At 42.9% G+C, this 14,424-nt stretch overlaps 1 protein-coding gene across 3 annotated transcripts in view; it reads left to right on the top strand.

Moving 5' to 3' along the window:
* Positions 1-14,424, top strand: part of CDCA7L (cell division cycle associated 7 like) — a 56,897-nt gene that overhangs the window by 9,547 nt on the left and 32,926 nt on the right. Inside the window, exon 1 of one of the 3 annotated variants that reach the window (XM_039862518.1) lies at positions 5,861-6,027. The exons of 1 other annotated variant lie outside the window; for it this stretch is intronic. In XM_039862518.1, the coding sequence (XP_039718452.1) occupies positions 6,004-6,027 (24 nt within the window). In that variant the 5' untranslated portion in view covers positions 5,861-6,003. Of the gene's footprint in view, positions 1-5,860; positions 6,028-14,424 lie in introns of those variants that run through there. One more of the 3 variants, XM_039862517.1, reaches the window with a different exon arrangement.

Below are 14,424 nucleotides of genomic sequence, written 5' to 3'. Positions count from 1 at the left end.
AAGGGAAAAGAAATTTATGATTGTCAAATAAATGGTTTCCTTTCATTGCCTTTCCTTTCAACCTTGTAGCTAAGTTTCTCTTTTGGCTGTAATGCAGACACTGTCTTACCATCTCTCAGAATGTGGATTTTAGGCTATGAGTATCATATATTATTATTATCATCTTGGTTGATTCCTCTTTGTTTTGCTTTTCTTCCTACTTTGGGAAACATGTTTCAAATTTCAAGTATAGTAGATTGTCTGGGTCATCACATATCCCAGCTTTCCAAAAGAATAGCAAAAAATGATGCCTTCTTACATGAGAAATCGTCTCAGCCTTTCCTAAGCCCCATGGAGAACTGTAAGGTCTAGTGTATAAAGTGCTGGACAGTTTCAGAGAGTTTTGGAAGAAAGTGAAGAGGAAATATGGAGTGAGAACAATGGCAGGAAAGAGGTAGGGGAGCTGACATGTTGCTTTTCTTAAAAAACAAAGACTCAAAATATTACATTTCAGTTTACTTGGTGAGCCTGATTGAAACAGCCTACCTCCTGTTTATAAGAGTGCGATAAGGCTGCGCTTGCAAAATGACATTCTGTAACAAGCCATATTTAACACGCTTTCTGAGTGGATGACTTCTTGTTCATATTTCATATACAGATAAAATTTGCTTGAGAAATAACGGTAAGAAATGCCCAAGTCTTCTGCAGTCTGTTTCCTGAGCCCAACATGAGATTTATGGTTTTATTACATAGTCTTAGACCTTGAGTTTTATGTTGTCTGAAATTTCCCGGGGCTGGGCTACAGTTAGCAAGGTCGGGAGCTCATTTGGACTCAAAAGCTATAAAAGAATCCAGACATGATAAGTAGGTCAGAGCTGAAGCTGTTAAAGACATGGTGATTGCATTGTCAGCTGCGAGTATCAGTTTAGTCACACCGAAGTCTAGACCATGTGTAGATTTGGGAAAAGAGAGACAACGTAGGGAAAAGACTCTTTAAAATAATGAAAGAACACCTGCTAAAAGTGGCCTATAAATGGAAAAATAATTTCAGAAAAAAATGGGAGAAGATATCAGACCCCTAGGCATGGTAAATAAGTAGGCTGGCATGATAGTACATAAAGAACTTAGTTCCTATTTTGTTAAAGTTTGAATTTCTTCCCTCACCCTCAGACTACCTGAATAAAGGCAAAAAGGTGAGAGCATAGCTTTAGCTTCGCAGTAGGGTTCTAGCTGGCTCTGCTGGGTCATTGTGAGAGTTTCTTAAACCATAAAATCTCACAGTCCTCATCTGAAAACTGAGGATAGTATTATGTACATCACTTATGACTGAGTGAAATCATGCATAAATAGTTCCTGGAACATGGTTAATGTTTAGTAAATGGCAGGATTATTACTATTAATACTCTCCACCAGTGTCCACCACCCTAGCCTTCTCAAAATCACAGTCACATCTGATACTACATATTCATTTCTGTAGGAATAGTTTTGTGTGGATTGGACAGGTATGTAGTATCACCATTTCACAGATGGGAAAAAGTGAATCTCAAAGATTAGTCCCAAGGTCATCTAGCACATGAGCAGTTGACCTTGGATTACAACCACAGTGGTTCTTTGAGCAAGGATCAGAATCACCTAGATGGTGATTAAAACCTAGATTGCTGAGTCTCACCCTCAGAGTTTCCAATTCAGTAGGTCTGGGATGGGGACCATGAATCTGAATTTCTTTATCAGAGCCCAGGTGTTGCTGATGCTGCTGGACTTAAGACCCTGCTTTGCAACACCACTGAGCTAGACTAGAGCAATGGTTTCAAACATACCTGCTCATTAGAAACATCTGGAGTCTTAACGAAATCAATGAACCCATGACTGCCTCAAGTCTGTGGATTTTTCTGCTATCGCAAATGTGATTCAGCCTTAACTCTAGCATATAAATACTTGATTATTCCAAGTGAAAAAAAAAAGAGATAAATCTGTAACGACTTTGGAAATTCCACAAAGTCTGGAAAGTTGTGGGGTTTTTCCCCCCTGAAAAGGTAGTACTAATACAAAATATTTGTAAAGCCAAGTATTTAGAGAAGTTTTATATTTCTGATCTTAAATTTTCCATTTCATGACTCGATTCTCTATTATTGCCAAATACTCAGAGTTGACAAATAATTGTGATTCCTGACCATAGCTGAAGCAGTAAAATTTCCCCAATATTGTAGTGATACTCTGAAATGCTTTTCTGAACACTAGTTGGTTATGTTAGCTTTGACAAAAATAGAAAGGAAACCCTGCTTTAAAAAACATTTTTTCTATGTAATGAAATGTGAATTTTATGTCATTTAAGAAATAATTTATTTCTTATAGATTTATTCTAAACTCTATGTTGATAGTGTATAGATTACTTTAAAGATGCTACTTATATAATTCATTATGAAAAAACTTAGTTTAAAAGCTATGGACCACAGCACTTCCGTTGGTGTTGCTAATTAGAAATGGATCATTATGATTTCCTTTTCTAATATATAAGTTCTTTGAAAGAGCTATTAAATGTTCTCATTTTCATCCACTTATTACTACTGCCTCATTATAATCATATTTTATGTTCACAGACCAAATTAATATATATTGTACAAAAACCTATGGAATGTGGATTGCGTTAATCACGTTTGGAGTTTACATAGCATCTCTAAGAAATCCCAAATACTTTGAAAGTATCGTTTCATTTATTTCCACAGCTCTGTTTTTGGGGAGCAGATGGGTAACTCACAGCTGAAGGATTAAACGAGAGAATGCATGTTGTGGTGAACTCCGCACAGGGCTTGGTGCACAGCCAGGCCTCATTAAGCTAGCTGCCATTATTGATACCACTGTTGTCGACTTTTTCTTAGCACCATGGGCACTACAGTTTCATTATGATGTGTACTTTTTTGCATCCAGTATATGAAAGCACCGATTATTGGTTGTTCAGGTCCTTCTCTCCATAGCCTTTCAAATGATTATCATCAGAATAGGCTTAAATCGTGTGGCTGTGACAGCAGCATCTCGGCATGCCTAGTCAGGAAGATGGAATACCAGGTTGTAACTGAAGCAAACTTTCCAGAAAGGCACCCAGTCATCGTCAGTTGATAATTTTGCTACAAGAGACTCGATTCTTGATCTTTTAATCTATTACAACTTGGAAATTTTATCTCTGAGTGTCTCAAATTTAAGGCTCTCTCTCCTTCTAGGCTAGGTCTTATCTAATCTGAATGAGAGGAAAGTTTCAAGATACCAGCAGATAGAGAACAACCAGAGATGTTATCTTGTTTAAATGGCACTTTGTTTATTCATGATCAAATATAACACTAAGCAATGTTCAGATATTACCCACATTGCTTCCAGCTCTGTTAAATGAGGATTCTTTGCTGGGTTGTCCAGAACACCAAAACTGGTGGGATAAAGAGTGGATTTAGGAGTCTACCTACAGCTGAGCTCTGAGGGTAGTGCCGAGCTACTACTTCAGAGCAGAGGAGAGATACTTGGACTCCTTTGAAAGAGCCCTGGGCCAGGGCTGACATCCAAGCACAACTATTTCCTGTTATTTAAAGCATGTGTGATGGCATCTGCTTACAAATATCTTACCTTGTTGACGGTACTATGGACCAAGTTTTTATTCTCTCATAAAAATATGTGAAAAGCAAGCAAGCATAGATTTCTAGACAGAGACTTCTTAAAGGAATTTTGCAAACATTTGTCTCCTTTTTTGCTGGGAAGGGACAGTCAAATCACTCTTGCAGTGCCATGCTGAAACCCAATGCTCACATGTCGTTAATCCCATCATGATTAGGAAGTATTAGCACAGGATGTTAAAAATCCCCTGGTTCCTTAGGGATTTCCCTAAACAGAAGTAAACCAAAATCTGACAACAAAACACATCCCTATAGAATTGATTACTAAGTACCATTCAAGTGCATGGGCTTGCCAGGCAAAGGAAGAAAGTTTCCAGGTTGCCATCTGAAGACTTAGGACTGGTTACAGCAAATTCCTACAGCAGGAATGCTCAGCTGCTTTCAGATTTCCAAGTAAGAACGAGGTTGCTTCAAGTGCTTTGCGAAATATGGCTTACTCCAAATTTATACTCCCTTTTCCAAAAGAGATTTGATACAACCTACAATGAAAGGGTATAAATGAAAATAATATCACTGGTTCATGGGGAAGCAGTTATACCAAAAAAAAAAAAAAGTTCTGATTGAATAAATTCTCTGAGTTTCCTGGCAGCCAAAGGGAAAATGTAAAGACTAATGGAGAGAATGTTCAATCTGAGGCATAATGATTGGTTTCCAATATGGCGATCTGCAGCTGTCATTTAATAGCAGGGTGGCAGGGGTCTTTCTCCTTATACATTTTCAATTCTGCTGCCTTATTTGAAAAATGTGGATAATGAGAATCTGGAAGAACATTGAGAATTTCAAGGAGAAACTGTGAAGGAAAATTCTAAAGCGTAGTAAAAGTGAAAGTGGCTATGATCAATAGTTGACATTATCCAAAAAGAAAACATTTTCTTAAATCAGACAAAGTTTTATTGGGCTAACCACCTCGTGGGTCTGGAACACAGATGGCACAGAGCATATTTGCAAAACCAGTGAAAGAAAGGACAGTTCCCAGGTGTTTTCTCCTCAAGCGTGTTTGGCCAACTTCATTCACTCCAACAAAGATGAAGGTCGGATCCCAAGCAGCCAAGGTGGGCTGCAGAAGGTCTCATGCATAGTGTTCCTCCATGAACTCATGACTGCAGGGGTAAACAGGCTTTCGGTACTACCCAGCAAACCTGCTATGACTTCAGGACAACTACGCCGACCACCCTCCACCCTCCACCCTCCACGATGCCTGCTTCAAGCCTTCCAGTCTCTACCCGCTTAATTCTTCACTCTCGGTATCTGAACTCTACGAAGTCTTCCCTGGCCTGTGCCATATTAAGTCCTCTATTTTACACCACCAAAGTACCACTTACCTTTTCCCTCGGGGCATCTATCATATCTCCAAATTTACATTTATTTTCATCATCATCGAATGCAATATCACCATTAATTAATGGCATTATTTGAATCCAACGTTAAATTATTAACCAAATTAATAATTACATTATTACTACACTTATTAGCATCCTTATTACATTTATACCATCGTGTAGGTGGTTGGCTCCCAGACTGTAAGCTCCAACGCAGCAAGGACCTGTTTTTTGTTTTACTGTGTGTTCCTAGGCCTAATGCATAGTAGGTGCTCAACCAATATTTGTTATAAATTAATCGGCATTCCTGACCCCTCGAAATCCCCTGTCCAGCGGCGCTGGAGGCCTACGTGTACCATGGTATAGCGAAAGCCATCGAAAGTTCCAGGTGTCTTTGCAGCTTCCCACCCCAGGCCTTGGCGAAGAAACTTGGGTTGCCTGTTTTGCAAAGTGAACTCCGTAGCGAAAGATTTTGGGAGGCGGCACAACCCCGCCCCTTACAACAAAACAAGACAAGCTCTGAAGCAGCCCTAAAATGCTTTCCTAGATCGGAAACACTGATTGCAGCACCGAGGCTCGCGCTCCAGGGCACAACCTGGAATAAACCTTGCAAACATCCCGCGCGGTGGCGGGGCGTGCCAGCTGGAGGCTGCGCCGGGACTGCCCCCTCACATTTCTCCCGCGCGAAACCAGGCCGGACGGCTCCACTCCCTCCCTCCGCTGCAGGGGGGAGCCCTGCACCCCCACACTGGCAGCCGCCTTGGGCCACGCCCATCTGCAGCCCCTTCTCGCGCCGCCTGCAAAGCGAAGTTCCCTGGTCGCGAAGTTTGTGTCTGTGACCGGAGCCCCGCGGCCCAGCGCGGCGGCGCCGAGTGGGTGGCGCCTTGCGCTCCCCCTGTCCCGGGCGCCGAGTGGGCCCCTCCCCCGGCCCGCCGGAGCTCCGGGCGCTGCGCGCGGGCTGCGCGACCGCGGGTGCTCTCCGTGCGTCGGGCCCGTGGCGAGCCAGGCTCCCGTGGCTGCGTGCGAGGAGGCTGGAACCGGGTGGAAGAATGGAGTTGGCAACTCGCTCCCAGGTGAGGGTCCGGCGGCTCGCCGCAGCCCCGACGTCCCCAGGGCCTGCCTTCCCTTTGCTCCCGGCCCTCTTCCCCGCCTTGGGCTGGAAACGTGGCCCTTGGCTACGGCGCTGTGGATCGGGCGTGCCCAGTCCCGCGGAGCGGGCGCGCCCTACAGGTGTGCGCAGTGGGTCAAGGTTGTGCCAGTCGGACTGCAGAGGCCGGGCCGCACTGCGGCGCTGGGCTCGGTCCCAGAGGATGGGTGCCCAGAGGTCGCAGGCCCGGTCGCTGCGGCCGGGAGTCCCAGGAGCGAACGCATTTCGAGAGAAGTGCATGCGGGGAGGGAGCAGGGGCGCAGCGCTTGCGTTAGCTGCGTTCGTGGCACCCGGCACGGGGGTGGGGAGCTTTTCTGGTGCGCCCCCCTCCCCCTTTCTCGGGGAATTGGCGCAGAGATAAGGAAGTTTAAGAAAAGTGTAATTTTACTAAATAGTCGAAAGACCGGTTCACGTTAGAAAATGGAGTTTAAAAGGAATGCTTTTGTATTTGTTCTAGAACTTTTGTAAATGTTTTCAAGGAATTTGTAACCACTTGGGGCGGGATGGGGGTGGGGATGGCAGCGTCATTAGGCCAAATTAAAAACAAAAGCCCCAAGATCCCAAACCGTATACACAGCACGACCCCAATTAACGCGTTAGGGTCTTAACTAGGTTTTAACAAACACTTGAGCGTAAGTTACCCAAATGTTTCAGTGGGTGATGAGAATGTGAACGTGGCTTCAGTTTTCTTTTTCACTTTTTAAAAGAACTTTTCTCTACTTTCTAGTAATGAATATACGTGTTTTTTTTTTTCTTTCCCCCAGAGGTAAGCAACAACAACTTTTTGAGGAGAGCTAAAAATAAAACTTTTAGAAAGGGAAGGAAGCAGCTTGTGGGAGCCCAAGAGATGCTTTGTGTGAAGGTTGGGTTTTTTTCTTGCTTTTGTGAGCTCCTCTGACTTACTGCTTCCACCTTACCTTCGACTGGTGTTTACCTCTTTACTTCACCTGGGTGCTGGGCCTTGGCGATGGAGACAGAAGCGACCGACGCCAAGCTCCTGGGGTGGCTAGTGATGTCTGAGCCCAGGCCGCTGTCACCTGCCTGGGTCCAGAGGCAAAGTTAGGGCCACTAATGGTCACTTTGGCCATTTAGTGATTTCTAAAAGGCTGCCTGAAAGTGGACATTGAGGAGGAATCTGTTGTGGATGTTTATAAGAAAGAGAATTGTTTTTAAAATTCTCCAGTGATGGGAGATATTAAAAGTAAGGAAAACAAACTAATTCAAGATGAAAGGATTGAGAAAGGGTTAGATTGCTTTTTTTTTTTCTTTTTCCTTTGCCACTGGTGTTACCATACAGTCAATATGCTATGCTTTTAGAAGGTTCAGGTTTCTCCAAGACTTAAACCTTTATGGAAGGAGCTTTGAGCTTCTTGTGAATTTCATCAGCAAATGTATCTGGATAATGTATCGCTTCCAAAGCCTGTTTTTCTGCTGGACTCCCATTTCCACCACTTGTATACATAGTTGATGCTTAGGAAGTTCATAATGTCCAAGAATGTGTATGTAGTTGGAAGTGAATATTTTCCTGTCAAATTAGGCTAAGTTTTGGTAGCTCTAAAATGTTAAACTATTTGCTATCTGAGGGTATTCCACAAATTATATTTGACCCATTATGCACCAGTTAGGGCAAAGTACTGTATGTAAGATGATCAGGTTTGTTTTTTTTTCTTTCCTAAAGCTCTCCTAATTGGCAGTGCAAATTAAAATGTGTGATGATTTTTCCATTGGAAATATTCCTGTTCATCATAATTTAGATATGAGCAGATTATAGTCTCTTTAGTGGAGAGTGGTTCTGTGGGGTGGGCAGGTAACTGCAGATAAGAGCACTTAATGAACAATTCAGGCTCAGCAAGATGTTAAATTCATGTGGTTCTCCCCTGTCCCCTTACCTTAGAATAAAGCAGTGTGATGAACCACCTGAAGCAGCATTAGCGCATGGTGAATAAGGCTCAGCTCAGTGTACAGTGGGTTTTAATCTCACACATCACAGTAAATATAATTTCCATCCCATGGAAAATGCAGAGTCAGAAGGGGTTCCAGCAAAGCAGCTGAGGCCTGGTGTTACAAGTAGAGGGAACTAGGCAGGGAGAAGAGAAGACTCATTTGAACTCTCATCTCCTTTCTAGCCTGTTTTTGAGACCTCACCAGTGTGTCGGATTTGATGTCTTCTGTCAGTGATCACACCTCCCACGGGCTGTAGTCCTTGTTGGGCTTTCATATTGAATGACAAGAATATTACCCAGTAAAGGCAAAGATCTGGTCCCTTATTGAGAGCTCTCAGTGCAGCTCACGGGCTGGAGGGAGGAGACTTGCCTCTGCTTCCTATCAGAGGAACTGGGAAATCCTGAATGTCACGTTCTCCTTTAACTCTTTTTTAGCTCTAGGGTGCTCTTGAGGTTGGACCCATAGAGAAGGAAATTATGCTAAATGCTCGTGAATATGCATGAAGCATGCTGTTGAAAGGGTAAAGGAGTTTTTTTGGATATTGACCTCATAGCTACAGAGTGTACCCATCTGATTCTGTGGCTTAAAATGTATGTCCAGAGCCCCAGAACCTGGTCACAGAGGAGGGTCATTCGTGACTCCTTGGAAGGATAGCACAGTGATTTGCCAATTTAATATCCTCATATTTAAAAGGCCACATGGCCATCATTTGACTGTACTACTCTGTCATCCATTGAAGAGCTGAATTTTTGGTGATCAGGGGAAACAGAACCCTACCACTTCTGACCTGGTCAGATACACAGGACTGAAAACAGATATTTATGTGCCTTAAAACAGTTTATGAATGTTACAGTAAATTAATGAAAAAGGCATGTTCATTTTAAACTGCTTTTGAGAGTTCTTCTTTACCCGTTAGCATTCACTTGGAGTTAGTTTAGAATTTTTACCTCTAGGATACAGTTTTGTCTTATTAAGACTTTTAGCTTTATTTCTCTAAGTGGAATTGATACAGGCTACTTAGGGGAGGGATAGAGATAAGAAAATATTAGTGGAACAATTTTATTTTCTTTTTGCTTATGAAAAGGAGTGGTTTCTGAATATTTTTAAGTGGTACCATGCAGAGGCATGTTTGGTAAAAATAGCTGAAGTTAACTAACAGAAAAGTTTATCTTTCATAATAGTAAATGCTAGTGCCCTGTATGCAGCACAAAAATCTGTCGTGGAGCCAGAGTTTGAGTTCAAATAGTTGATCTTTTCCTCCTGGTTTTTGTTTGTTTGTTTTTTTTCATAATCAGCTGATGAGAAAGGGCTCCCTTCCTGGGTTAGCCCATTTATAAGACGTTCTTTGAGCACTGACTATGTGCTAGATATTATGTTAGTTATGGTGGAAGGAAGGAAAACTCTTGCTTTCTCTGCCTTTGCCAGAGCCCTGCTGGCTCCTGCTCTGTGCTGGGGGGACTTAGGTGGCCCTTGGTTTGGGGAGCAGGAGACATTAAGAGCCATCATTCCCCCCATGGAAAACAGTATGGAGGTTCCTCAGAAAACTAAATCGAATTACCGTATGACCCAGCCATCCCTCTTCTGGACATTTACCCCCAAAACCTGAAAACATCCGCAAAGATACATGTACCCCGATGTGCATAGCACCATTATTCATGGTGGCCAGGACATAGAAGCAACAGAAGTGTCCTACGATAGATGATTAGATAAGGAAGATGTATGTATATGTGATGGAATATTACCCAGTTGTAAGAAAAGATGAAATACTACCATTTGTGACAACATAGGTCTTGAGATAATCATGCTAAGCAAAATAAGTCATGTATGGAATATAAAATTGAAAGCAACAAACATGACAGACTCATGGACGCGGATGGTGGATTAATGATATCAGAGGGAAGGGAGGGAGGAAGGAGGTAAGTGGGGTAAAAGGAGTCAAATATTTGGTGACAGAAGGAAATCAGAACTTGGGTGGTGAATACACAATGCAGTATATGTATATGACATACCGTTGAATTGTACACTTGAAACTTACTTGATTTTATTAATGTCGCTCCAATGATTTTTAATAAAAAGGCGTCATTCTCAACCACTACCTCTCTCCCCCACCTAAGGAAACAATCACTTCCTTTTAAAAGTCAGGCCGTGCTAGGTACTTAAAGTTATCAGGATTAATCCTCACTGTAGTTCTGTGAAGTAGCATGTATTATCTGCGTTTTAAAGATAGGGTAAAATAGAGTAATTAGCTTCCAGCAACCCAGCGAGGAAGGAGCTGAGCCAGGAGTCCGTCCTCAGAGCCATTGCTTGACTCTTGCCACTGGAATAATTTTATGAGGATAGAAATCTTTGACCAGCTTATGGTGCCACTGAAATGATCAAGGACACATTAGGTATAATGTACTATTCAAATATAAGGGGGTGTCAGCCCGTCTGGTTTTTCTCCTGATGGCTTTGCCCCTCCCTCTAAGAGGCCGGGGCATTAACAGGAGCTAATCTGGTTCTTTAGGAACTGACCACAGTATGCTTTGTCAGGACTCCTTGGATACTGTATGTAATTGTCAGCTTCGGAATGTGAATAAAGTCCACAAAGCCTTTACAAAGAATGATCTTTACATGAATTTTGTTTAAGTAATAGTGCGTTAAGCTAAGCCAAAATGAAAATAAACTGCTCTACCTACCCTACTGTCTGGGCATCATCTTCTAAATGTTTTCCATCCAGTGGCCGTGTTCAGTTACCATTTTTTGCATCACTTTTATGGTATGATTGCTATTTGAATTCTTTTTTTAGCACCGTCAGTACTGTTTGTCTGAGTTACTTGCAGGTCTTGATAGTTTTCGTTTTTAATGATTGTAGTGTTTCATTGAGTAGATGTACATTCTTTGTGTTAATTTTTTGTCAGAAAGTTTTTTTTTTAATTAAAGGAATTTTGCAGGAAGTGTCTTGGGGTGGTACATACCTTATACCTTGTATTGGGAATCTACACTGTTTTTAATTACTGTTTCTTTATCATGTGCTTAAGATCTTGTAAAAGGAACTGCCGGATCTTCAATGTATAGGAACCTCTGACACATTGTTTTCCTAAAGTATTTCCCTTTTTGTTTTGTTGTGTTAGTTGAGAGCAAGCAATTTTTGCCCAGGTTAAAACCAGAGCTCATGATAACTGGACTGAAACAATGACTCTTTTTTTCCCCCTGAATTTAGAGCACCTAGCAGAATGTTTTCCTTTGGGGGAAAGTGGAGTGTAGTCTTAGAGGTATGTTCTTTTCTACCATTGGGCCTGTCTAGAAAACCTCCCTCAAAAAATCGGTGTACGTGCTAATGGATCCTGGAATTTGTGCACGTTGGTCACGTGGTTGTGGAGGCAGAAAATACCAGGCACTGAGCTCCTCGTGTCACAATGAATCACTGTTGCCTTCTTTGGTCTTGCTTATTTGAACTATAAATCAAATCCTAGATAGCATTCTGGAAGGTTGAATGTCTAAAGGTCAAACAGTATGTTCAGGCATTATAAAGTGGTTTCTCAGAGCTGCAAGAAAGAAAATGTATTTCTGCACTTGGTGCTGGTGATAATGGGTGGGTGCAGTTTGTAAAACTTCACCAGACTAAGCTTGAGATGTGTGCACTTTTCTGGTTGCACCTTGTACTTAGAACATTTACAAAGTAGCATTTTGAATCCCTGAGTATGAGTTCTAAAGCCTGTGATTTCAGCGAGCCCAGGCTACCAGGTGTGGGGGTGACAAGTTCTTAGGTGTCTTGTGCTGGGACATTTGTTCCAGTTGTCCTCAGGACTGGGCATGGTCCAGAGATCCCTTTTCACAGACCCCCTTTGCTGTTCTGCCAAACCTGCCGTAGCAGTAGCATAGTTGATTGGGCAGCCCCTATCTTTAAACCTCTGCTCCAAGAGGGTCTTTTGCACCTGAAGCATGCCATGTGTTTGCGAGTGTTTTTCCAGCATTCGTTCTTTTGGCACAGGGCCTGGCCTGGCACCTCTCAGCCACCTGCTGACAGACATCCTCCTCTTCTGTTACGAGGGCCCAAGATTTACCCCCGAGTAGTGGCTGGTGACCCCAAACCATGCAGCAGGCCCAGATGATAATATCCTGATGTGTGAAGGGCCTGGCATATAGTAGGTATTAGATAGTTGTTGAATTTTTTAAAAAGATAGTTTCGGGCTGTCAATGTGTAGTGATTGGAAGTATGAGTTATGACAGGCTGGAACATTCTGTAGCAGGGCTTGTCGAATTCTGCTGTAGACTAATGGGGGCCCGTTTGTGCCTGCCCGAGATGCCTGGGGGTGTAGCACCCCCACCCTGCCTATGCAGATTTTTTCATCAATCCCCAGTTTTATCTTTAAAAGTCATCACTATTTTGCATTCTTTTCCATGAAACATTTTTATTTATTTTAATACAAAAATGCTATTTTAAATTACTCTTCTAAGAAAAAATTCCCACCCCCTGGCCCATCTGGGGTCCAGAAAGCTCTCTGGTTATCCTTGAGCACCCCAGATGGAGAAGCATGTAACTGCCAAGTCTGAAATTTGAAAATCAGACCTGTAATAAATCCTGAAATAGAAAAGATACCTCCCTGTCCCCTCCCCCTGCCCCACAATATCATATTTAAAGTTTGATCACTCTGAGAGTACTTAAATGGGAAAAAAAACAACCTTTGGAAAGTTAAGAAAAATAAAAAGTGCATTTAAAATCACTGTTTATTCCTCATCCTCTTTTTTCTTGACAATTGGTCCCAGGCATTTTTTTATTTGGGCAGTTTTTTAAATTAAAATAGTTGAAGCCAATGAGGCCTCATCTAGCCTTTCCCACACATACACATGACCTCTTACATAAGACTCCCCTTATCCGACTTCAAAGAACCAAGAAACAAAAACTTCATTCTGTTTTCCCACACTGCCAGCTTCAAAAACTCACTGAAAAGAGCATCTAGTTGTCCTCATGACCTTCATCGTACTGGGTCCTCTTCCCTGGCCGTAATTAGGAACCCAGGACACAGGCAACCCCTAGAGAGTGTGCACATTCACCCTGGCACAATGCCAGGAGCCAAGTGGTGTCAGCCGCCTGCACGGGCTGCCGTCCCAGCGATTGTTTGCACACTTTTTCCACTAGCGGGGCAGAAGTGTGTCAAGAGGATCCCTGGATAAAGGCGTCCGAGACTGGGCTATGAGCTGAAGATCCCTCCCCTTACCGCGCCCCGCTCCAACCCCGTTAGTGGGCAGATCCATTCACTGATGTCTGCATTGAGCCCAGGGACTCTCTTGGAAAAACTTCTCTCACTGTTTTCCAGACCTTTTAAAATTTTTTTCTTCCAATTACAGTTGACATAAAATATATTAGTTTCAGGTGTGCAATATAGTGATTAGACATTTATATAACTTGTGAAGTGATTCCGCTGATAAGTCAAGTACGCACCTGGCACCATAACGTTGTTTTACACTATTAATGACTATTTCCTGTGCTGTAATTTACATCCCCGTGACCGGTTCTTCTGCCCATAATTCTACTGCAAGTCCTCCAGCCTGGCCGAGTCCTGCAGCTGTGGAGATGTGGCTGACCTCATGGCTCCTAGAAGTCTTCCTGACCATCACTCCACAGCTGGTCAGGTGTCCTCCTGGACTGAGTGCCCTCTTTACGTTCATCACACCACGTGGAAACTGTTTAAGGATTGTCTGGCTCACCTACTGCATATGACTCATTCGTCATCAGATGCCTTAGCGTAGTGCCCAGCGCATTTTGGTACTATTACACTCTTTTAAATAGCTTTTAATGATGAACATGGACGTGGTGTCTTCTGCTTCACGGAATGCTTTCCAGTCATAGTTTGGAAGCCATCAGGGCTCTGTACAAATATCCTTGTTCTTTTTCTTCTGGGTAAATGGGAGGAATGTGTTTTCCGGGCCTTTGAAATAGGCAAGGCTATTTGACATGCTTTGGGCAGTGAAATGTGAGAAGTCACGTGTCGCTTCTAGGTGGAATTCTTTAAATGCCACTGCATCCTTTACCACACCTCTGTTCTCTCTGCTGCTGCCTCTGCCGGCATTCCTGAGACTGGTAGCTGTCAGCTGGGTCCTGTGTGAGCACAGGATGGAAGAGTATGGAATGGTTTGCCTGGTGGCCCAGGATAAACATGTCATAGGAACAAGAAAGAAAACTTGTTTTGAGCCTTTGAGACTTGGAGTTGTTTGCTGCTGCTCAATAACCCGTCCTGTCCTGACAAGACACAAAGGCACTCGTATTTCGACTTTGGCTTCCCTCTGTGGTTCTCATCTGAGTAAACTGGGGTCACGGTAGTAACAAATACATGGGCTGCTTTTCGATTGTTAGTGTAAGAGGGGAGGGGAATGCTCCTGTTACTAAGTGATTCCG

Source organism: Pteropus medius, unplaced genomic scaffold (assembly GCF_902729225.1).
Source record: "Pteropus medius unplaced genomic scaffold, Ma_sr-lr_union100, whole genome shotgun sequence".
Classification (NCBI taxonomy): domain Eukaryota; kingdom Metazoa; phylum Chordata; class Mammalia; order Chiroptera; family Pteropodidae; genus Pteropus; species Pteropus medius.
This window is presented reverse-complemented; position numbering and strand designations above follow the sequence as displayed.